At 36.5% G+C, this 25,743-nt stretch overlaps 1 protein-coding gene across 3 annotated transcripts in view; it reads right to left on the reverse strand.

Annotated features, from left to right (window-relative positions):
* Nucleotides 1-25,743, reverse strand: part of SLIT2 (slit guidance ligand 2) — a 361,018-nt gene that overhangs the window by 29,326 nt on the left and 305,949 nt on the right. For all 3 annotated transcript variants that reach the window (XM_073237782.1, XM_073237781.1, XM_073237780.1), the window contains 4 exons: nt 23,492-23,655; nt 13,459-13,583; nt 13,228-13,325; nt 11,882-12,021 (listed from right to left, as the gene is read on the reverse strand). In XM_073237782.1, the coding sequence (XP_073093883.1) occupies nt 11,882-12,021; nt 13,228-13,325; nt 13,459-13,583; nt 23,492-23,655 (527 nt within the window). The remainder of the gene's footprint in view (nt 1-11,881; nt 12,022-13,227; nt 13,326-13,458; nt 13,584-23,491; nt 23,656-25,743) is intronic.

Genomic DNA, 25,743 nt, shown 5'->3' on the forward strand with positions numbered 1-25,743 from the left:
TTCCACACCTTTGGAAACAGTTTTAGAAGTATTTGACAAGCTCCTGCCATGATACCTGTGGAGTGATCTGTCTATAGCTGTACTCGTGATTCTGACAGCAACGCAGATTTTTAACATCACCCTCTATTTTGATGGCCAACCATGTATGAGGACCTGTGTTAATGCCAGGAGTATAGCAATGAAAAAAACAGCAACAGAAGGCTATCCCTATTCTCATGGGGCTGCCCCAAGAGAGGAGGAGGAGAAAGGTGTTAATCCAATATTTGCACAAGTAAATTCACAATGGCTGTGTGATGAATACCAAGCAGGAAGATGCCATGGTGCTCTAGCAGGGGGACTGGCTGTGAGGGAGGCTTTTCTGAAGAAATGAAACTTGGAGGTGAGGGCAAGAGGGAATGAAGAGCACTGGCATAGGCTATGCAGGGGGTGGCATGGGGAATATGAGCTCTAGGGAGTCGGGATGAGCCCGGGAAAGCCCGGTGCCAGAGAAGGCCACTGTCATTTGTAGGGGCCACGTGACAGAATGAATGTCTTTACTCTATGAGCAATGGGTGCCTTTGAAGAGTTTTAAGCTGGGAGATACACTTTGAAGAGAACGTTCTGGCTGCAGTGGAGAACGCTTTGCTGAGAGATGACTTAGCTTGCACTGAGGTGGAGGCAGAGGAGATGTTGGTGGCCTGCAGAGATGTTGAGGAACAAAATATACGGGAACTTGTGATGGGTTGGATAAGGCTGGGAGAGAGAGAAGGAGATGTGTGAGGCTTCTAGGTTTCTGGTATGTATATCTGCATGTCCCTTTCAATACACAGAGAACATTAAAAAGACCAGATTTGCTGGGACAAAGATCAAGGGTTCTAAACACAGTGATGTGGTGTCAGGGGTTCAGTTGTGTCCCCAACCCTTCAAATATATGTTGGAGTCCTCTGGTATCTCAGGATGTGACCTTATTTGGAGATAGGGTCTTTATAGAGGTAATCAAGTTAAAATGAGGTCATTAGGGTAAGTCCAAATCCAATACAGCTGATGTTCTTAGAAAAAGGGGAAATTTAGCACAGAAGGAGATGCTATGAAGAGATATGAAGAAGACCATGAGCAGGTGGAATAGAGAAGTAGCAGCAGACCCTTCCTGTGCGGCCCTCAAGAGGAACTAACATTGCTGACAGCTCGATTTTGGACTGTTAACCTCCAGAACTGTGAGACAATAAATTTCTTCTGTTTAAGCCACGCAGTCTTTGGTACTCTGTTATAGCAGTACTAGCAAAGCAATACAGGTGGAAAGTTCTAAATTATTGCAGGCTTATAGTGGGAAATGAAACTTTCAATTTATATCACTATTTTTTTTCTTTCTTTCTTTTTTCTTTTTTTGGATCTCATGTCTCTTTTCTTTCTTATTTTATTCCATGTAGCTGCCCCCTTGTTTGCCTAAAATTTTCCTTTAGGACTCTGTGTTTCCCTAAGAGTCTGTAGAAGTGATGCAGAAGAGGAGGAAGTGGCCCAGGCCCATGACCTCTGCACTTCACCAGTCAAGGTCTGACCAGAGCCCAGCAGGGTAGTTCAGCCCTGCATGTACTGCTGGGGCTGGGGGTCTCTCTGTGAGTCTTGGTTGACTTGGGACAATCAATCCTGGGCCCTCTCCCCAAGGGGAGTTGGTGTTGACAGAGTTTGCATGTCAGGCTACCCAAACAGTAACGAAGATTCTCTTCCCCTCAGGGTATTAGAGGTAATAAAGGAAGAGAATCACAAACTACTGCGTCTTGGAGAGGAGAGAAAAGTGAGTCCAAATATCTTGTTTCCTTAACTTTACAATAAATATGGAGATCAGCTTGAACTTTGAATGACAGTTACAATGAATAATCAGTACCAATATCTATATTAACATGAACCCTAAAAATAATCCTGAAGGTGTTCTATTAATCTAAATTATGTTAAAGACATCAAAGCTCATGATAACTAGAGATACCTGAGTTGATTATAAATTCTTAACTGTAGTTAAGATATAATTCTTTGGCAAATCAATAAAAAATGAGGATGTAAAGTAGTCCATGAGAGTGAACAGGCAATGTTCCTGCAACTGGTAAGAGAAGTGTAGAAGGAAATGAATCCCCTGGAATAGGGTTCATTGGCATGTACTCCGGAGTGAGAATTTCTTACTTGACAGAAGGCACAAAGGTGCTTTAGTTTAATAATTATCATAATAAAGTTGTGGGGGGGCTATTTTGAGCCAGACCCAGCAAATAATTAAAGGATGTACATGACAAAGGCCCTACTCTGGAGAAGTTACAATCTAGAAAAATTTGAGAAGTAAGCTAGATGCTAGATTTTCTAGTATCCCTTCAGTTTCATTTAGTGACTGGGATAGGGACAGCATCTTGGTCTAGAAACTGACTGAATAATTTATAATTATTTTTTACTTACTGTTGAAAACTACACTATACAGTCCCCAAATTCATTATTACCCCTATAGAGCTGTCTGTTTTTGGTTAAGCAAGCTGTGCTATTCAGAGATGACATTTTTGAAGAGTTATTAGATGGACCATTACTTGCTTTCTATCTATTAAGAAATGTGGGCAAAAGCATGTCTTCTCTTGGCTTATTCGGTCCTCACAGGCTGCTTAGAAAAGAGGCTGGTCACTTTATCCCTGGATTAAGATTTCTGGAATTTTCCAGCTCCAAACACTGTTTAAAATATTCATTTGTTTTACAGTTAATAGAGCAATAGGAAAAAACAGATTTGAATCAATAAATATCTCATTTCAATTTTTCCAGACCTTTATAAATTCAGGTTGGGCACACCTACAACAAAAACAATTTGACACAGATACATGGCATTGTTGGAGCACTTAACTTGCTAGTTTTTGCTAATGTAACCAGGTTGGTTGGTTTCTTTTTTCCCCTGAAACAGAAAAAAATATGAGTCCATCTTGGGGATCATGGGTGGATGGAGGGGCTAGGGAGGGTCTTGGGGCTGACACTACAGCCTGTTATTGTTTCTATTCATATATGGCACCATGCAAGTTTTTTTGTTTTAATGAGAAAGGAGCATTAATATTGCTAATAATGGAAAGGGAATCTATGACTGCAATCTGAATAACTGGAACCAGAATTCCAGTGTTAAACGTAATCTGTTATGACATTTTCAAATATACTTGTAACAAGGGAGGAAATCTTTTTTAATTCCTGAGAGGATCCCCAGGACACAGAGTTTTGGAAGGTCAAACACAGCACTCTTCAAATATTTGCATTCTGAGTTCTTGCTTGGCTCAAGAAAATCCTGAATATATGGTATTAATTTTACCTTACTTGAACTGACACATCCAGAAGAGAAGGCATCAACAAAAATAACCTTTCGGATAAAATAAAAATGAGATTTTAATTTCTTAAAAGTACCCTATTTGAGGACAAAGGACACCCTTATTTATATTTTTGTACCTCTTCATTCCCATTGCATTAACTAGCAAATTGCTTGGCACAAACTAGATAGTTGATAGCTGTTGAAAAATGTGAAAGATAGCACTTATTTCATTGCTTCTCATAGGAAAACACTTCTTAAATGTTAATGAAGGAGACCCAGATGGTAGAAAGGACAATGTAAGGAAGCAGAGAGACTAAGGAAATCTGGTAGATTTGTGTTCTCGGATCACAGCCTGAGAGAGGCCCTTGCAGGCTGGACTAGAGGGGAGCCTGCTGTCTCTTACATATCCCTACAATTGCCTCTGCCAAATAATGACCATTCCGTTTGGAAATGGAGAGGATGAATTTGGGAATCGAGGAAGTGTGAGTGTAAGCACCCCAGTGGTATTTTTGAGAAAGGTTAAGATAAATGGACCTGAATGTTTCTCATTACCAAATTAAAAAAAATTCTATCCAGTTCCTGTAAAAAAATTGTACATTTCCCATTTATTCTTTATTCCTATAAAGAAAAACATTCTTTCCCCTCTCAGAGACCTTGCAATGGGGCAGGGAGATGGATGAACTGTAGCAGAGGGCGGACACAGCTGATGAGATTATGAGAATCATCCCAGGACAGGTTAATTGAAACCTGAAAGAAAAATATTTCTATTTTCTCCTCTTTTGCTGAACGAGTCCAGCCCTGTTTGTTACATACTCTGTTCAAGGTTATAAACCAGGCAGCACAGTACATGAACATGGACAGATGCCCAGACTTCAATCTGAATATTCAGTATCTTTATCAGCGGTGATAGTGATAATTGACTTTATTTCCATTACTAAGTGTGTGTTTCTGTTTCTTATTTTTTTAAAGTGCCAACTATTCTTGAGGATTCCTTTGAACAATCTGATGTTCTTATTTTGTTCACTATCCTGAAATTTGTCCCATCAATTAGAAAGAGCTGACCTTCAAAATAAGATCTTAAACTAACAAGGAAAATCATTTTATGTTCTCATTTTTTGTTCTAAATGATATGAAATGGGTTCTACATAATCCTTGTTTGCCAGAAAGTTTGATTAGTGTTTACATTCAAAAAAGAGTCTTTTTCTCTTCTTACAACTAGCAAAGTAACTACATTATGCTGCAGACTCTCTTGGGATATGAGAAATGATGGCTTTGAGTTTGTGAGATAACTAACCGAATCTGAACTTGAAGTGAAAAATCAAAGCCAAAGAATTTGCCTGGTAGACAAGGGTAATGTTTATGCATTTTTGTATCACTTTTGATGCTTAGCACAATGTCCTGTGTAAGGTATTTTCTCAATAAATATCTTCTGAATTTTTAAAATGGACAAACTTACCTCCCCCAAAAAACAAATAAAAAAGAGATGTTTTTCAGTACTTCCTGATTGGAACACTGGGCTAAATAATGTGGCCAATTCCAACAGCTACTGAAACCACAGAAATATTTAACTCCATTTTCAAAATAAATAAATCCAAATTAGATTGAATAACGCTTGGTTAAACTGTTGTTCTGTGCTCAGTGGGTCCTGCCTGTCAACTAAGGAGCAAACAGATTTTTAAAAATATTTTCTGAGGTTCAAATGCATTTAGGAAGGTTTTGAATGGTTGGAAGATAAAATGCAAACTATACAATATTGTTAGGCTCCCAAATTATTATCTCCAGTTAAAACAGACTAAAAGTGTGATTTCAACTATGTTGACTTTGATATAAAGACCTTGCATATCTCAAGGTAGAATTAATAACAGGAGTCACTATTATTAAGAGATCATGAAAACCCAAAGATATAAACAAAACCTAAAAAAATACAGCCAAATCCAAGAATTCTTCAGCATTCAATATTTCCTCATGCTTCAAAGTAGAGTAAGGGATAAAGAGAACCAAAGAGTTATTCCTAAATAAGCAGAACTGAAAAATACAGGGAGAGAAATTTCCTTCACACATAATTTCCTTTAGGTAGAATGTTCTCTATAAAATTCTCATAAGAATTCTTATGCTATTAGAAACGACATCAAATCATCTAAACCATGTCACTGTAGTGATGATGGCTGGAACTAAATGATGCAAAATTTAGCCCTGTCACACAGGGCAGTCCCTGATACTTTTGAGGTTTCCTATACATTCTTCTATTCATTCTCAAACATCTGTGTGAGGTGGGACAGATGTCATCATCCCTGTGTCACAGAAGGAGAAAAAGACTACGAGAGGTTCCAGAATTGATAAATATTAGTGTCAGGATGAGAAACCTGAGTGTTCCCATCAGCTACACAAATCCATCAGCATCCCATCTGCCTCCGAGATAGAAGGCAGCCTAGTCAATAGGGGAGTGGAATTAATTAATTGGACAAGCAATGATTAGGCACTTACTCTGTTTCATGTGTAGATAAAATAGATTGCTTGTCTGCACCTGGATTTTGTGGCTACAGCTTTACTCTTTTCAAATATCCATAAGGGACAATTATGTATAGCAAGCTGAACAGACAGCAGAAGAAAAGCTTGTTTAGCACCAATGATCAGTCAGAGCCACTACGGGATGGGAAAAGATTCCAAGCCTGAAAGATGGCAACAGAAATTAGGGCTTGGTTCTGATGGCAGGCCCCCAAATTAGTGTGCGTGCCTGGGATCAGCTAGACATTGGTTTGCATCTGGGCCCTTATTTACGAGGTGTGTTCCTTATTTTATCCGAGGTATTGCTAAAATCCTTATTGTTCATACTGGACCCTACAGAATTCTTTTAAGTTAACAATATGTCAGCTAATTATGGAGTGTCTTACTTCAGAAAACACCCTCAGTGCTATAAAGAAATTGAAATTACATTTCGAGTTAAATTTTGGATTAAAATAGAGAAGGGTTTGACTGCTTTTAAAAGCAAATTCAGTCAGCAATGGAGTCTTGGACATAAAAGACATCTTTTATAAAAAGCATGAAATTTAGTCAACACATGAGACCACATGGTGATTTAAACCACTATCATACTGCCAAGCTTGCTCCTGAGAGTATATATAACTATTTAAGGACATTTTCCTATGACAGAATAATTGCTATCATGTTTCTGAGATAGAATCAGACCTTAGACATCTCTGCCCTGGACCACCAATTGCTTTAGTACTTGTAAAGAAGAAAAGATGACATTTGACCAGGATGGTATTGGATGCATTAATCCACAGAGGATTACACAGGCTATATTTTTACATTCTAAAATAGGAAACCATTTTTTTTCATGTTTTTCAACTTAACTCTGCACATGGTAAGAATAAGTGGCCAGAAACAGTAAATCACCTGAACAATGCGACAGAAAGAAAACATAAACCCCTGAGTAAGAGAAGACATAGATAGCCGCTCCATAATGCGCTCTATGTCAGCCTTGTCGATCTGCTGCAACTGCTCCATGTACAACTGGAGCTGTCATGATGAGCACACATTGTACACTCTCTTTAGGATGCTCTGATTTGTCACTTGAAGATTTTTGGTATGCTGAATGCGTAAAAGTCCAGTGTTACTGGTAATAGTTCTGACTGTTGAAAATAAAACTTCAGAAAGATTCCACGGTGAGTCCCCAGACATGCCTATCACCCTGCTCACTGCAGGACTCCCTTTTCCGGGCCCTGATGTATTAGGGGAGCCATGTGGATCATAATGATGTCAATGATCAGATATGGCTTTTTATTTATGCTTTAAAAATACGGCCTAGTGCTCATGACCTTCTATAATACGAGTTTGACAAAGTCACTTTAAAAATCAACCTCTTGGACTTTGTAATATTTATGTTATAAAATGTTTTAATACATGTAGGCATCTTTCAGTATTCTGCATATTTCAAATTACTAAATATATTAGTGTAAAGTTATAGAAAAATTCTCACTATTTAAAACTTTTTCTATTTACGGCCTATCTGCTGTACTAAATGCTCTATGCTTTTCAATGTAAAAATACTATGCTTGTGACACCTTTAAGAAGTAAAAGTATATAAACAAGTAGGAAGCAGAAAGTATTAGTCTTTCTTTTCTAGCCCCCCATTCCTCCCACTCAGGGAGTTTCCTTCATAGTCTTCTAGAAATTGGTGCCGTGCATTTTAGATGCCTTTTTTACAGTGTTTGGCACAGTTACCCATATATCAAGGATCTGAGTGGCTGATCAGACATGTCGATTTCAGATTTCACACTCAGTCAACATTCCTTTTATCACGTGCACACAATGAAATCTATGGAACTTTAAAAGAAAGAGGAAAAACGAAAATGAAAATCATAATAGACTTAAAAAGGCGACTAACCTTTTTCCACCTCATTCAGATTAGCAGCTGGCAGCGACAAAGACAGAAGAGACAAAAGACTTTTTACATCGCAATACAACAGTGGAGCACGTGAAGCCAATGAGCAGCAACAGAAAAGCCCAGTGGGAGAGAGCAAACTGAAGCAAGGCTTAGATTTCTTACCTATAGCCCAGCCAAACGCACAGACACGGAGTGCATGAGGCAAAACAGGTGCCGTCACAAGGACTAGGAGCTCTGCGTCTAAACCAGCTGATTTAATAACCGGCAGCTTTACTTTTTAAGATGTACACTTAATGGTTTCTGTATGGGCATCAGAGATTTGGAAAACAAAGTGATAATGGTACAAAATGGAAAAGTTTAAATGTTCTGAATATTTTCCATCAAATATATTCTAAGTCTTTACATGCCCAACTTGTCTGGAAACTTCTATGTACTGTATTTCTGTAATCCCATGAAGTGATACCATTGTTTACACTGTGACCAGTTTTGTACCATCTTGTATGTGGTCCCATGAGAACACTGTTAACAAACATAGTCTTGACATAGTTGATTCAGGGTTCTGACTCTAGGAAACCTGCAAGAATATGTCTTTCAATTCAACACCTAACTTCATACCAGAGCTTAAGAGGTGTCAAGTTTTCAACATTGTAGGGTTGTCATATTTACAATCTTTATTTTTGTAGGGTTGAGCTTATATAATTTGAGGAATTCCTTGAAAATATACTTCCAAGAAATGCCTTGTTTTTGAAAGCATATAATGATTTAAAGACAAGAAAACAAAACTAAAACTCAGTCTCTCAAGCTCAAATTAAAACTCTAAAGTACATTTTTAAAATTATTTAATAAATCCAGAGTTTTCAGGATTTTAACATAGTGACTTTACTTTAGAATCATAGTAGATTAAACTTTTCAAGAATTAATATTGCCTGAAAAATCCTAGGCTGAAAACAGCCATTTACAACTAGAAGGACATATTAGGTAAACAAGAATAGCTTTGATAACTTGGGAGTGCATGGTATAGGACAGTTAGATAAAAGATAAACATTATTGACTGCTAAAATTTATGTCATTAGTCCCTGCAGAAGGAAAGAGCAGAGTTTTGTCCTCTGATAATCAATAATATTTACTGTGATGTTGTGATCACAAGGGCTTAAATAAATTTAATAAAATTTCCCAATGGTGATTCATTTTATTTGTCATATTTCTAGCTGTGTTTTATAGCCTGCCCATCACATCACGACTTTGCTGTCAGACTGCTTTCAGATCTCTGTATTTTACCCATTAACAATGTAACGTCCACTCTGACATTTGACATGGATGCCAAATGTAAAACCTTCCAAGTCGTTCACAAGCTTTTTCCATGAAGTTTTATTTGCTCCTACCAAAGAGTTCACTTTCTAGTTGTATGGCTGCAGAATACAGAGTAAAAATCTTCAAACAGAAGAGCAATTTGTGACTGGAGTGATTTTTAAACAATGACAACATTATTACGTCCCCTGAGCAGAGCAGGGATTCTGTTCCCAGACCTCACGTTCATCGATCAGATTCCAAACGTAAATCTGAAACAATACAGCCACATTATAAGAAAATGACTCCCCAACTGGAGACTTGGATGAAGTATGATATGAAACTATCTAGAGTTCAATTTATACTTTCCTATAATTAAAGGCCACTTATGTGCCACTGATTTCAAAATCTGTAGATGGTTGTTTAGTATTTTGTAAATGAGTTCATTTCACAGATGGACAAAAACACTCCTGCTAATACATGAGTTACAAACATGCCTGGTTTAGATACCTGCTCTAAAATTACCAAGCTCTTCATTGTCCTTAAGACCCAGCCCAAAGTTATAGTAGAAATAGTTTCATGTTTGTAGGCTATGAACTTTCTATTGAGTTCCATATTTTTATGTATCTTTTGCCTGAATTAAGGCAAACTCGTATTTGCACTGACTATGACTGAAAAAGACTACAAGAGTCTCAGCTCTTACTGAGAACCAAATGGCTCTTGACAGATAGTCACGGCAGGTTTGCACATGATAGCTTTTTTAGATGTCACATTTTGGCTAAAAAGAGGTTTGCTAAGCTTTGGAGGTTTTTGATATGTTTCAAAGTAAGAGCTCTGACACAAGAAAATGAGGCTTCATAATACTCCTCAGGGTAAGTAGAGTGAAGTGAGTCACTTAGGATGGAGAATACATGCTCGAGATGATCAGGTATGGGAACGGAGCTTGGAAAACGAAGGGAGAGAAAGTAAGACAAACACTCAAAATAAATGGATAAGGAATAAGGTGGAGAAAATCTAAAGTCAAAGCAGGTGGCCTCCTCCAAACCAACTCGCAAGTGTCAACCACCTAATGTAAATTATCATAAAAAATGCATGTAAGAACCTGAATATCACTGTTTTCTCAAGCTTAGGTTTTCATCAGTAACAGGATATGGAGAAATTCCTGTTTTTTTTTGCTCATGAATGTACAATTGGCCAAAGTGTGCTTAAAATATTTGGATCCAGTTTGTCCTGGTCCGAGTAGATTGGTTTAAAAAGGTCTCTGAAATAAAGTGAATTAAGCACATTCTATAATGATTACAACAATGATGGGAAAAGAGAACTATTCTATCCTAAGAAGGTACTTGGTTACAACAGATTTTAGTGCAAATATTGGGCTTAAATCCAATTCTAGAAACTGTGCATGCAGGTTAGTGGCAAGTATGTAGGTGTGACACAAGTAATATTGGTGTGCATGTCAAAACTATGTAACACCTAAACTCTTCCTAGCCATTTTAGAGTGAGTGCATGTTGGATATACCTGCTATCCCTTATTAATGCAAAATATCAAAGACTTCAAATTCTGGGGATTTGTCCACTAAGAAGTCCAAGGGCTCTATCTATGTAATAAAGCAATTGGTGATACATGTTCAATTTTTACCAGTGTATTAATTTACATAGCACCAGGTGCTTCACTGGTGTAAAAAAAATGATGGAAAAGGGATCTTCCGAGCCACTCAAACAGACCCAGGCTGTCAAAAGAGAAACCTAGTATTCCATCCAGCATTTTCCCATCAAGAAAAGTACTTACTGAAATGCAAAGTTGAAGTATTCCAAGGAGCCTACATTTCAATGTTCTTCTAACAAATCCCTGGGGAAGTTAGTCATAGAGATGTACTTTCATCTTTCATGTTTAGAACTGTTAACTTTGGTCATCTGTATAGTTATCTTACTCTCTGATATATTTTTTTTGGAGAGCAAGACAGAGGCTTTTATTTAGAGAGAAAGAGAGAGGACAGAGCTCCTGGCTTAGTCCAGGAGGGGACAAGAGAGCCCCCTACTCTCTGATATTTTTAACTATGTATTAAATTAAATGGAAATAAATATGAGGAATGAAAAATACCCTGAAAAATGAAAATGGTAACTTTGAAGAGAGTGACATAATCTGCTCCATTTTTTACCAACAAAATATGTAACACCCTCCTTTTCTATCAACTTTAAAACGAAGTACTTTATTAAGGAAACAAAACTGTAACTATGAAATTTATTATTCATAGGCACAAAAAACAATCAAAACAGATATTTCAGCACAATAGGAAAGTCATACACTAGATGCTGACTTTATAACAAATTGGTTTATCCAGGGAAGAAGGTTAGCAGTTTGGACAGTTTTATGAGATTTATCACTCCAAGGTCCGAAATGTCAGAATAAAAGGCGATGGCTCTCATGAGATTATCCAAAGTGCTCAGTATCTTCCTAAATGCATTTTATTTTGAAAACGTGTTATTAGAGGGTAGTAATCACGAATAACTCACTAATGAAGATACAAGAATGGACATGAGTAATCTCAAATGCTCAATTATGTTTTGACTACGTAAAAAAAAAAAAAGTCCCCTTTGGTCTGCATATGACAAATGCTTTGCCTGAAAATGCCATTCAATTGTGGGACTAAAGCTTCCGAATGACACATTCTTTTTTGCTGGACAGCATGACTTTATGATAGATGCCTGTATACCAACTGAGCTTGCCGGGACTTCTATTTGGTTGGCTGAAACCATTTTTAACTCTGTCTGGTATTTACATTACATCTAAATTCCAAAATACCTACCAGTTATTGAGTAACACAGGGGTTTCCTAAACATATACAGCAGAGTCACACTGATACTTTTGAACAGGTTTCTCAGATCGATGACACAGAACTTTCTACTCTTCCTACCTGCGTACTCAGGTGGGCAAAGGCATGTGTAGTTATTAATTCCATCTACACACGTGGAATTATTTTCGCAATCATTATCTTCACAGTCATCGACATTGACTTCACAATTTTCTCCTTCAAATCCATCAGCACAAGTACACCTGGATGCCAGAGGAAGAAAAGGCAAAGATCATCTTCTTTCTGCATTTTAAAACCATATGGCCTCAAGGCTGAAAAAAGTTAAATACTCTCATCAATTACAGAACTTTCAACTATAAGAAATTGACCTTTTAAATGTTTTAAAATGACACACAGTAAACATAAATTTAAGCTAATATTTCCCACAGCAGAAGCAATTTGAAAAAGAAAACTTTTGTTGTCTTTAAGATGGCAAATGGCCCCATGCTCATCTAAGTCAATAAATCCAATTTATTTGCAGGTTTGAAACACATGCAAAGTTATGGCTCTAGATGTTTTAATTTCAGGTTGTGCTCTAATAAATTAATTCATACTTCTTTGCTAATAAGTCAGGAGGAACTGGTTCTTATTTCAAAATTACCAAACCTACTCCCTATCTGTAATGTCTTTGTTGTCTCTAAACAAAAAAGAAGTCCGAAAATAAAATTTGTCTTCCTAGCAATTGTAAAACATGAATGTTCTCTTTAAGTCTCAATAAACACAATTCTTTTCACTGGCACAAAACATTCTATATTTAAATTTGATAGGTATCAGAATAATCTTTGAGTAAAGTCTCAGTTTCATGACAGAATGAAGAAATGAAGTATATTTATCATAAGAAGTGATATTTCTAACAAGCTTCAGTAGATTAGCATTCTATGAAATTATTACTGTCATTTTAAGAACTCTCCTTCATAACTCATGAAGTACATCTGAAGTAATTGTACTGTATGATTAAATAACAGATTAAAAATATTCCCAGCATGTTTGTCTAGCTTGGAAATGTATCATTAATTTTCAGTTTCAGTGGGACCTACATCTGATCATTATATGCTGTCTATTAAAGTAATACACAAAACAACAGATGAATATATGATCTGCAGTGGGACATTACTAGGCTATTAATTAGCATAATAAATCCACTACTTTGTCTTGACCTAATCTGACTTGATGAATCATAATGTGTGCATGGGCATGTTTTAAAATTTCTTGATTTTTGTAGCATCATGCACTATCTCCACTTGTTTTTAACATTGCAGTATATCAGAGAGGGACTAATACATATTGTCTCCATGAATAAAATTCTGGCATTCTATAATGCCCTTTGGTTTGAAAAGGAAAATGCGTGTTTTCTTTTTTATTCTTGTTTCAATATTTCAGATACAGAAGATCATAGACTAATAACCTACCAGAATCCATCTTTTTCTCCTTCTTTTAAATGGCAAGTTCCTCCATGTTTACATGGGTTACTGATGCATGCATGAATTGGTACATCACAGTCCTGTCCCTGGAGAGGAATGGCCAAGTAGAGTCAAGAGTAAATACAGTAGTGCTCAGCACATAAAGAAAGCATGGAATAATAAGGATCCATTGAGGAAAGCTGTGTTCCGATCATGGATCCCACAACAGCTTTTACGTACCTTGAAACCATATGGACAGGTGCAGCGATAAAAGTCAACTGGGTCATTGTTACAGGTGCCATCATTTTTACATGGATTTGACAAGCAGGGATTACATTTAGCTAGAATATTGACATCCACGGGACCTAAAATTTTATTGAAAAATATAAGAAGCTGATAGTTTCTTTTAGTTTATATAAGATTATTTCAATGCCTTAATGAAACAGTAAATTTTGTATTAAAAGATGGTATTGATCATGTATCTATAAGTATTACTCTTCCAGAAAATAATAGAGATCAGCATCATGATATTATGTTCAAGAATGCAACAAGAGGCCATCTCAGGAAGTATGGGAAGAGAGGTTTCAATTCTGCAACATCAGAATGGGACTATGGTTTGTAAGTTTAAGTGGTTAGGATCTGATGTTGGTGATGCCGATGTCACAGGGTCAGTCCACTCGGGGGCCAACTAGCCTATGTGGATGCACTCCATGGCCACTGTCTGTCCCTTACCATAAGCGGCTGTCATGGAAGTGCATACAGTCAATACCACAGAACACTCTGTGTGTGTGTGTGTTGTGTGGTGTATTGGCAATGGGTGGGCAAGTTTCATGAATAAGTAGAAATTCAGCAGTGCAATTAAAAATACAATAGTATGCTCCTGCCCTGATATCAATAATTCAGCAGTGTTATTTTCATATAGGAGATAGAAAACAGTGTCCCTTTTATTCATATGGAAATAAACCAAAAATGCAACTTCCATTATACTCTCCCCCATATCCTTTCGATTGTGAGCACATTGCATAGGCACATGATGGGGGAAATATCTGTTACCTTCCTCCCTGAGAAGAAAATACCATTGACATGATCCCTATTTGCAGTCTAACTTTTTGAAAGGCACATTTAAGGAAATATCATCTGTGAAAGGTCCAGATTAAATGCAAATTCACTTGCAGACATTTTCCTTTGGTCACACATATTTATGCCATCAATGACTAACAATATAAAAATTGTATTGTCTTCAATCAAATCATATGCCACTGATTTTTTTTTTTGCTATTTGTAAGCGCTCACTAGGCTGCCTTTTGGTACTTAATAACGACAATGTCAGAGTGATATCTTCATATATATAAAATACAAATATTTTACAACATAAACATCAATTATGTTTCTGCAATCACCAATCTCTAGTTCTTTATCCTCACTGGAACAAGCAGCGATAATTCCCATGGTATGTTTCATCATACAAAATTTGTAGCAAAACTATCTGAGTCAAGTGTATGGCCTGCCTCTTCACAACTATCACTGATCTAACCCTCTAAGGTGTTTGCACCCAAAAATTTTGTATGACCTCTGGTTACATAAATTACCTCTCATCAAATTCTTCCACAGATTAGAATTTATAATTGTGAGTTGTTCTACCAACGGAAGCTCATATATGAAAAAGAATGTGAATTAACATGGTGGGCATAAAATTCTTCATATGTAAGTATTCTGTTACCCATGGAAATACCAGTACATATTCACAAAATAGTTTTGGAATAAAATCCAAAAGAGGATAGTGTTCTATATTGTTCAGTTTTTCCATTAATAAAAAATATGAAATATTTCTACCTAGAAATTCTTCTTTGTTTTTTAACCCTTTGGGAGTGGACGTGAGGGCTTGGAGGGGGGGTTACTGTATAAATGGGAAGGGTGGTGTTTTCTTCTAGTGACACCTCAGTCTCTAGGGGATGACTTGCTAGTGTCCCCTTCACTTTTTCTTGGTGATCAGAATAACTAATGCAGTCTCTATATCAACCTACATTTGAGAAGTTGTTGGAACTAATACTGAAAGGAGCCTCAAAGAAATTCAATTTCTCATCCTTCAACTTATCTATCAAATAAATTTAGCTATTAAGCACACTGAAGAAATGAATGGTGGCAGCAGTTAAAGCAGTAAGTTAAACCAATACTCCATTACAAATGGCTTTGTGTTTGCTGAAGCTATTACACTTGGAGTCAGCAATAGAGAAGGAAATAGCTAACTCATAATGGATCCCTTAGCTAGGCTAGAAGAAAAATCTAACTTGTAAAAAAGACAAAGACTGAGGCAGCGAAGGATGTACACCACCAAAGTAGCCCATCAGCAAATGCCAGGACTGTAAATGTTCATCCCAGAACTTCCCAAGACCTTGAGAAAAATTGGCATTTGTTTTTCTCTGTGCTTTCTACCTTGCAAGACTTTTTCTTAGACTTCCAAAGAAAGTAGGGGGCTGGGAAGCTGGAAGGAACATAATTTTATATTACCTAATTTCTTCACCTAATTAATTAAAAAGATAAAGGAAGTCTCCCTCTGCTTGTTTGTTCAAATTTTACCACAAAGGCAAATGGAGCTTGCCATTTATTCATTTATCACAAATTCACTGAGTACCTTCTCTATGCCAGGAGCTACTGAAATTTGGGAAAACTGTATGCAGGGGCTATTATCACCTAAGCCATGGGGGGAATGGAAGTGGGCACTGAGAGATACTTACCTTTTGGGTAACAACACCCAGAGTTAACAAAGTTATGTTTTTAAGGACTGCAATTGTGATTGTAAATTTGGCATGCACAACTACCAGAAATAGCAGCATAACGTATGGAGAGGCTCTTTTTGTTCTCACATTGCTGCTTGGCAAGGAGCTAAAGCTTGCTTGCTGCTACATCTCCACCAGTCTTTGATCTTTCCTCATTCCCAAAGTTAACTGATTCCCAGAAATATTAAACTAACGCTGATACATTAGCCCTTATAAGATGTGTGCCTCAGAAGACAAAAAATTCTAGCTTCAGGGAGATAGATGTCTGCTAATGTCACTGAAAGGAAGAAGGCCAGTTTAGGATAGCTAGATTGATTTAAGATTTGGTCTTGACTTAAGAGAACCTTCTAACATGAACTGTATGGACTGGAGGTGTGTTAGCTTTAATTCAAAGGGAAAATGAGAAGAAAGTTTGGTTCACAATTCATCTTTGTCAGTTACTTTAATCTTTCACGGAAGAACTGCCAGACCTTCCTTAAGTCCATTAAAGTTTGTAGACAGACTTGCTTTCTTGACTCAAATCACTAGCTATGCACCTGACACCAACACTGCCACCCACTGAGAATTGTATCTCACTCTGATTTATTACGAAAAGCTGCAGACACAAATTTCTAGCTATATCCTAGAGTCTCCCTTCATTCTGGCATCCCTTGGAAACATGAGTCAGCAGAATCTTCCAGCACTGACCTTGTATAAAGTCAAACGCACAACAAAGACCATTCAGGAAAAATGCAGGGGATATTTGATGTTGAGCATAATTCCCTAAAAGGAAGTTTATGCTTAAAACTAAAGCTTCATTGCTCTACTTGCTATTACATTGCTGCATTTCTTTAGCATTAATATTAAATGCACATTTTAACAACATTCCACCATTAAGTCATTCATTTATTAAATATTTACTAGTGTCTACTTGTGCTAGGCACTAGGATAAGGTTTGGAGGTATTCAAAAACAAGTGAAATGCCCAGGTTTCTGGTAAAACCTAATAGAGACATACATGCATCAACTACAGAACACAACTGAAAGAGGATGTGGGATGTGGGAATGCATGTTTTGGAATATGAGATTTAAGTTTCTGCAAGCCAGAAAGGGGGAGGAATTCACTAACTGAGTGTAAACATGAATCTGAAGTTCATAGAGAAGAAGTGATTAGATATTTAAAGCCACAGGATTGAAATCAATTAATTTAATAGAGCTAAGGGAAGAACCCCAAGTATGCCACTATTAAAAAGTGGATAAGAAAGAGGTGAAGAAAGAGTCAAAGAGAATATACAAGAAGCAGTGGCCACCCCTATCTAAGAGAAAAGACAGCAAATAAAGGTAACTAAAAAGGAGACACTGAAATTAGCAAGATGGAAGTGGCTGGTTTCCCTACAGCTTCAGTCATGGGGTGGAGATGCTCACTGGATGATAGGGAGTTAAAATTTCACAAATTTGCATTATATAGATACTTAAACAAAAACACAAAGGCTGCATATTATGTCTCTAGAATCACCCAGCTTGACTACTTGCTACAGATACATGTGACCTTAGGCCAGAAAATGAACTTCTTGACTCACAGTTAAATGGGAAAGAGCAATAATTATTTTATAGAATTACTGTATTTCAGAGAACATGGATGCACTATATTTTAAGAACAAAATATGAATTGTTGGTTACTATCACTTATTTAAAAAAATGCCTGTTAAAATTTTACCAGTGTTTTCAGTTTTAAAAAGTGTCATGGAAAATAGTCTTGTTTGTTTTTTTAAAGATGGTGCTTTTGTACCTAAATATGTACTATCTACCTATCTACTTATCTATCTAGATAAACTATGTACAAACTATGTCCAAACCTGCATATTTTCTTTAGCCAGTGAGAAAATCACAATCCCAAGGAGCTTAGGCTATTTCAAAGTGATAATTTTGTACTATTGACATTAAATCTGAAAAATGTAAAAAGTATTTGAGAAATCCTAAGTACAATTTCAAATTTTGTATCAAACTAGTGAATTTTTTTCATTGCTTTTAGTTTGGGCTTTATTATTGATTCACCACCATTCTTAAATTACATGACTAAGGACAATATCAACCAATAATTTTGAGACACAAAACAAATCGCCTCAAGCTTGTCGAGACCTCTTCCCCAAAGGAAGATGTAGATCTTGATGAAAACATAGACAGTATTACAGTACTGCCGCTGAGAGGCGTGGAATTTTCCCCATGAGTTCCAGAATCTAGAAGATTTGTAACATGTAAAATTAGTGGACGACATCAACCTTGTGGTGATGAAAAGTTGATCTTCTTGGGATATGCAAAAGTCCCAGGTTTCCTGATCCTTTAGCTGACCCTCACAAGTGACTAAAGAAAATATTCAGGCTTATACATAGTGAAGTATATTAAGTACCATTTCTCTGCCTATTTATTTGAGTTCATGGCTATCAGACACCTGCCCATTTGGGGCTCTTCCCCTCTTATGGATTCCATGTTCAGTTTGACCTTCTATAAGAATCTCCGAATGCCCTGCTGGATCTGGTGGTAATAGTTACAATTTGCTAACTGTTTGGTTTGGATATATATTATTATTATCCTGTATATACTGCTATCACCAAACCTCCATATTGTTTCGGAATTATTTACTTAAATGTATCTATCGGTAGAAAATAGTCTCTATAAAGGTTTCTGTCCTTTTTATGCTGTAGTCCTAATACTCTGAAACTGTGCTTGGTGGATAACAGGCGCTCACATAACATTTGTTGAAGGAAAGAAGGAGTGTATCATTCATTTCCATTAGACTGTACAGTTCTTACCACATTTAAGTGTTTAATAAATGCAAAATTAAGTATGAGTAATTTAACTGTATAGGTAAATCTTCCTAAACCAAGAGCAATAAAGGGGATACTAGAAATTAACAATATTCTACATTGCAAGCCGACTGTCTCAGTGAAAACCTGTAACGGGCAAAATCCTCTGTTTTACTGTAGACTGCTTGATCATTCTAATTTCATCTGATATTTAAAAAATGAGGACAGGACATTTGAGTTATAAAGATAAGTTATGACCATCTTCCTACCAAAGAAGGCTCTAATCTGGGTATCAATTAAATATGCTCTGGTAATCTGTTTCATCCAGTTCATTTATTTTTGTGGTACACTGAAACTATGAGATTATACTATACAGCAAATACTCTGAAAAATGTGGGATAAAAATTATCTTGACAGAATTAATTACTCAAAATAATAGCGTTGCCTTTCCTAGTAGAAAAACAGTTAAATGATATTTAAATATAGCTATGTAAACATGTCTTCAATTAAAGAATATTCATCTTCCTGCTGCAATTTGAAATTCCATAATTGCAGACCTCGGGGAGCATGAGCTTATATGGTTTTCATTAAAAAAACATGTTAAATTGGCTTAACTGTGGGAAGAATATATAAAAAACTCAAATTACAAAATATTTAAACAAGCATCATTTTGTTGCCTTCAAGCTCAGAAAGCATATAAACTCAGAGACACAGTACTCAGATTTCCTAGGGGGAGTTATTTAAATTACTAGATAGGACTACTTTTCCTTGTACCAATGCATTTATTATGAGTAAACAATTCTAGCAAAGCAGGTGAGAGTGGTTCAAAACTTTCATTTTCTAAAGCATGTTTTATGGGTAGGGTGGCAGTTTTATTTGTATTGATAATTTGTTTTGAGGATATTTTGATTGAAAATTATAAAGCAAGTTTTAGAAGCAAGCTCTGGTGTCAGGTAGGGTTCAAAGTCTGGCTTCTTCACTTACCAGCTTAGTGATTTTGAGCAAATCACTTAATGTCACTAAATTACAATATTTTTATCTCTCAAATGGGGAAATAATAGTACCCACTATAGGAATGATGTAAACATTACAAGAGAAAAATCTATGTAAAATTCTCAGCACAAAGCAAACCACTCAATTAAGTTAGCTGTTATTTTTAATAGTAGTATAGCAATATTGTCAAAGATCCAGTATGAATTGTCATAAATATTGAACTAACATTATCTTAGCAGAACTTAATGAGACAATGAAGTTTCACAATATTTCGACAAATACCAGGAAATGCTGGCGAAGAGCATCATAAGTTTCAATGCTTGCTGTCACGCTAAAATTATATGAAAGTATAGAAAAACCAAGCAAATCCTAGTCTGCTAAGTGCAGTTATACTCTATTTGTTGAGTTCTGAATGTCTGGGCTTTTTTGCCAACTGGCTCACACCCCTGCTGTCTGCTCTTCAGTTTAGGGTGTGCTGGGAAATAAATGTAATCTATTAATTTGATAACTGAGTGAATACTAAACTAAACTACCACAGTTCCAGCATTTTCCTGCAGCACAGCCATGCTCCTGCAGATCTGCACTATAGTGCTGTCCTCACATGCGTCTGCTTATCCAAGCAGCTGGCTTAGACACACTTGCCTAAACCTTTCTCAGCCACTCTCTCTGACAATTTCTTCCTCTGCAGTCCTTGTAGCAACTGCATGATCCAGTATGGTAGCCAATAGCTACATGTGACTATTTAGGTTTAAATTTAAATAAAATTAAAAATTCACTTCTTTGGGTGCATGAGCTACATCTCAGCAGCCACATGTGGCCAGGGGTTACCATACCTGTGCAGATAGAGAACATTTCTAACATTCTATCATTTAGAAAGTTCTATCAGGCAGCACTGTTCCAGACCAACTTTCCTTCAAGCGTATTTCCATTCACGCTACAGTGAGAACACAAGATGCTATTAATTAATGAACAAAAGGCCAAATTAGTTAAAAAAAATCTTGAGATAAACAAACATTTCTGAACATATGTACAAATGTATATTTGCTTATGTTAGATTTCTGAAAACATTTATTAAATTATTGTGAACTATGATGCTCTAAGAATTGGATATAAGTATATAGCTTTTTTTCAAATTTATCTTATCATGAAATGTTTTTTTCAGGGAATATTTCTAGGAAACTCTAAACTTTAAGAAACAGATAAGCACCAGTGTTTTTCAAATGGAGAATGAACATTGCCAGGTACTGAGAGTGTAACAAAACCAGTTTGCAGCTTCTCAGCTTCCCCATATTGTCTTTCTAAAACACTTCTGCCCAACAACACACCTAAGAATATGTTTTTATGCCAGTTTCTCCTTTCCTATCTCCCCTTTGACAATATCTCCACTTTACAAAGTTTACCATTGGGCACTTCCTCAGGGAAACATCTGGGGTACTAGAGAATAATTTAAAACACTGGTTATTCATAGAAGCTCTTGTAATCAATGCACATGCTCCTAGAGAGACCTTTCTAATAAAATTTCACTTTAAATTTTTATTAAAAATATAAACACACTGATAGGCAATTATGTTGTCCCAATTGATATCTGTGTATTAATCAATTTAAATAAAAACTTAAAATTCACTGATTTTGGGGGGCAGGAAATTTTTAAAATTTAAATTATATACATATTTGTATAACAAAGAATGATAACCATTCTCTGAGGTACTGGAAATAGCAATTCAAGGAGAAAAACAAGTTCAAGGGAAAAGAACAATGTAAAAATACTAAGGAGGGTTTTGCTCCTGTTTCTTTTAAAATTAGCTGCCATATTGAGATCCCAGCAAATACATTAAAAAGAATAATGGAAGAGTTTTGTTTTAAAATGTCAATATATACAATGCAGAGCAAATTACATCTGTTCCAATCATTTATAGCTATGGCAAAAAACATCAGATGCCAACTTAAAAATGTTTGGAGGGAATACAGTTTCTTTTATCAACAAATCATGGCGTGTCCCACAATAAATTTTTGTTGGTGTTTTGAAATGTTGTAATGATAGTAAAATTGGCAGCTAACCTACATTGAGTGTTTACTATGTGTAAAGTAGGATGTTTTGGAAGTATTAATTCAACTCTGTTTTTCCAACTTTATTAAGAAATAATTGACAAATATAATTGAATATATTTAAAATACACAATGTGATGATGTGATATTTACATCTTCATTGTGGAATATGATCAAGATATTGACACACTTGTCACTTCACATAATTAACTTGTGTGGACTTGTATGTGTGGTGGTGAGAATGCTTAAGATTCACTCTTAGCAAGTTTCCAGTATATAATATACACATTATACAAGACTGTATTATTAACTATGCTCACCACACTGTATATTAGATTCTCAGAACTTCCTATAACTGGACATTTGTACCCTTTGACCTGTGTCTCCCCATTTCCCCCTCTCTCCAGTGCCAAAAAACTACTATTCTTTATTTATGGAAAATCAGCATTTTCTTTTATTTGCTTGTTTAAGATTCCACATAAAACAACTCACGTAATCTTAAGAAAATCCCTGCAGGTATGCTCTGTCATTACCTCTGCCTATGCAGGAGGAAACTGAGGCACAGATTGGTTAAGCTACTAAACTAAAGTCAGGTAACTGTTGAAAGTATAGCTGAAATTTAGCTCAGGCTAAATCAGGCTGGGCTTCACACTGTGACCCACTGCATATGTGACCTACTTAGATGTTTTCCCAACCTAAATGTTCGAGTGTTGAAAGCTTATCTTTTCAGTTAGGTTGGTAAGACTTGGAAGGCAAGTCCATATACTGTGAACTTCTCTATGCTCCACAATACCTAGGATTTCACTTTATACACCAAACATGTTAATAAACATTTTCTGATTATACGTTTAGAATTTTCAAGCATTTCTCTCCTCCATCTACTACTTATGACTGGCCCTCTTGAAACACCTACACTTAAGAACAATAGTAACCTTCTGTCCCATTGTTTGGAAGGAGCTTATCAAATCCATATTTGACTAGAAAGAGTGGAATGATATATACAACACGTTTAACAGTGGTTATTTCTAGGTATTGTGATTAGTGGTTCATTTTAGTTCTTGCAGCAATAAAATGGTTGGTGTTGTTTACATGTTCCTATTACTTAGGCTTTCTCTGTTGTAATAAGAAAAGAAAATAATTGTTACTAAGACACCATTTAAAATTCACAGATACATAAAACAAAGGGAAAAGCGAGGGATAGAAACAAGCAAGAAGACCCACATCAGCACAGGGAGATGGCGCCCAGGAGGCGAGTCGGAGGGTTTGGCCTGAAGCCCGGGGAGGGCTCGCTCCTCCTTACCTGGCACCAGGAAGCCACAGGGCCCTGGCAGCCTTAGGACAGGGCACATGTTCACACGAAGCAAAAGCAAAATATTTTACTTGTTAGAGGCTAGGAGAAGAATTTCCAGAAATTATGTTCTCTTCATTTTTTCATATATTTTAAAGAAAATTCTGTCATTTCCAAGGCATTATTTCAGCAATTTATTTGAAAAGCATGGTTCTTCACTGGGACTCCTTGGGTAACTGTTCTGTCTTATCTAGTCACCGGTGGAAATAGTAACTCTTTATCGGGACTATTCAGCTATACCACTGAAGTCCCGTGGAAAACGGTTTCCTTTTTAAAATAGTAAGGCAATGTTTTATTTACATAAGTACAAATGGCGAAAACCCATACCTTGACATGTAAATTTTTTGGAGGGAGTTGTGAGTAACAGTTTATCTGCCATTTCTCCAGGGCCAGCGCAGCGAGCAATTCCCGGCTCTTTGTATTCCGACTTAACCCAGTCAGATAACCACTGCATGTTACAATCACAGTAAAGAGGATTGGCTCCAATTGCTCTGGAAAACAACACCACGAAAGCACGCACACATACACACACAAAAGTATGGAAGTATTGTTATTTCCTAAGGGAACATAACTCAAAGTGATGCTCAGTAGAAAACCCCTATAGATTTATTGATAACTGTTTAGAAGATACTGGAGACATTTGGGGATTCCCCGTTTTCCTGAATTATGTGCAGCTGGGATTTAGCGAGCTGTCACTAACATTAACATTGATCTGGGCTTTGCGAAGTCTCCTTGTGTCTGCAGGGATAGGCTTACATTGGGTGTGTCCACACCTGAAACACAGATTAACATTTCCTTCTCTCACCAAGTCTTCACTGAGGACCCAATCACTATGCCAGGTTCTGGGCCTCAAATATTAATAATACATTATTTTAATTTCAAAGAACTCCTCTGCAAAGGAGATTAACACATACTCAGACATGCAAATCATTTTCATTAGAAGTGCTACAGTAGACATATTTACAAGATGACTGTGAACAGGGGGTAACTTTTCTGAGAGATGGGTGGTTAAAAGAGCCGGGGCTTAGAGACGGGTAAGATTCCTCAAGGGAGGAACAACCTAAGACAGGCACAGTCGCAGGGGGGCCATCAGGTGAGAATTTGGGGATCAACAGAGGTGAGGCTCAGAACCTCACCCCCACTGCTTTGAGAGAAATCTTCTGCATCCGTGGATGTTTTGCTGCCCTTGTCTAGCCTGGATTAATACTTAGTCCATAGGCACACACCTGATCATCTGATCATCTACATTTGCCCTCTTACAGCACTAAACTATGTTTTCTACCTTTATCTTGCATCTACCCACCACTTCAGCATTTTATTAAAAATAAAAATAATAATAATAATAAAGGGAGAAATGTGGGATCAACATATAAATCAAGTACAAAAATCAAACGAATATTCATATTTGACCTGATTTTTTATAGGTCATGATGCGTGATCAAAACCGAAAGTTTCTGTGATGAATGCCCTTGTCCTGTTCACCATGTAAGAATTTATTCACTATGTAAGAATTCGTTCACCATGTAAGAACTTGTTTGTTATGCTTCAGAAGATTGGAGACTGACGAGAATTAGGCTTGAGATGGATTAATGATTGTGCATTGAGCATTGACCCCCCCTATACTGAATTTTATTGTTGTTAACAACCATTTGATCAATAAATATGAGAGATGCCCTCTCAAAAAAAAAAAAAAAAAGAGCTGGGGCTTTTGGGTAGTTACACTCAAGCATGTGGAAAAGGTAGGGCAAAATGTTTCTGGGTAAAGAACTGGTAAATACAAAGGCACGGAAATAAGAAAGGGCATGGAAGAATAAAGGTGCATAAAGCTAGCTCTCCAGAGCTGATCTGGACCTTCACAGGATGTCTGTCCCTGTACAGAGTCTCTCATTTTGGAACTTCGGTTCCTACTCACATAAGCAGTAATAGTGATAGGCAAAAGCAATCAAGAGAAAAGCTAACACTTATTGCACTGCAGCAATATGCAGGAACTGTGCAAGCCATTTACATAATTACCTCATTTTATCTTAAATAGCAACTCTAAGAGGTCAATACTATTAATGATCCATTTTACAGATTAAGAAACTAAGGCCAGAGAAGTTAACCAATGGGTTTGTAAACTTGGGCACAAGTCATAAATGCATAAAATAGCATTTAGAAGCTAACTAATTCTGATTTATTATTAACTTGTGATTAGTAATGTTTCTAGATCTATAGCCTAAGCAAAATTAATCTTATTGTTTCATTAGGAAGCCCCCAGAATATATTTGTAGAGCTATAATATTTTATATTGTAGTAGTTTTAATGCCCAAGTCTAAACAAAAATTATAGTATATTATTATCCTTGTACATCAGATTCAAAACTTTCTTCTAAATTAAAAATGAGCAACATGATATTTTTGAATCATTTGATCTCATCTGTGCTGACATTTGCTAAGTCCTTTTTATGTGGGGGGACACAGTGGAAAAGGGGTGTAGAGCAGAGCTCTTTATGATCCAGGGAGTAAAGGACAAATGCTTAAATGAAATGCATGACAGAATAGAACACATAACAAAGAGATTCAAATGCTCCCATTTTTGAT

The sequence above is a fragment of the Manis javanica genome, chromosome 5 (genome assembly GCF_040802235.1).
Source record: "Manis javanica isolate MJ-LG chromosome 5, MJ_LKY, whole genome shotgun sequence".
NCBI lineage: Eukaryota > Metazoa > Chordata > Mammalia > Pholidota > Manidae > Manis > Manis javanica.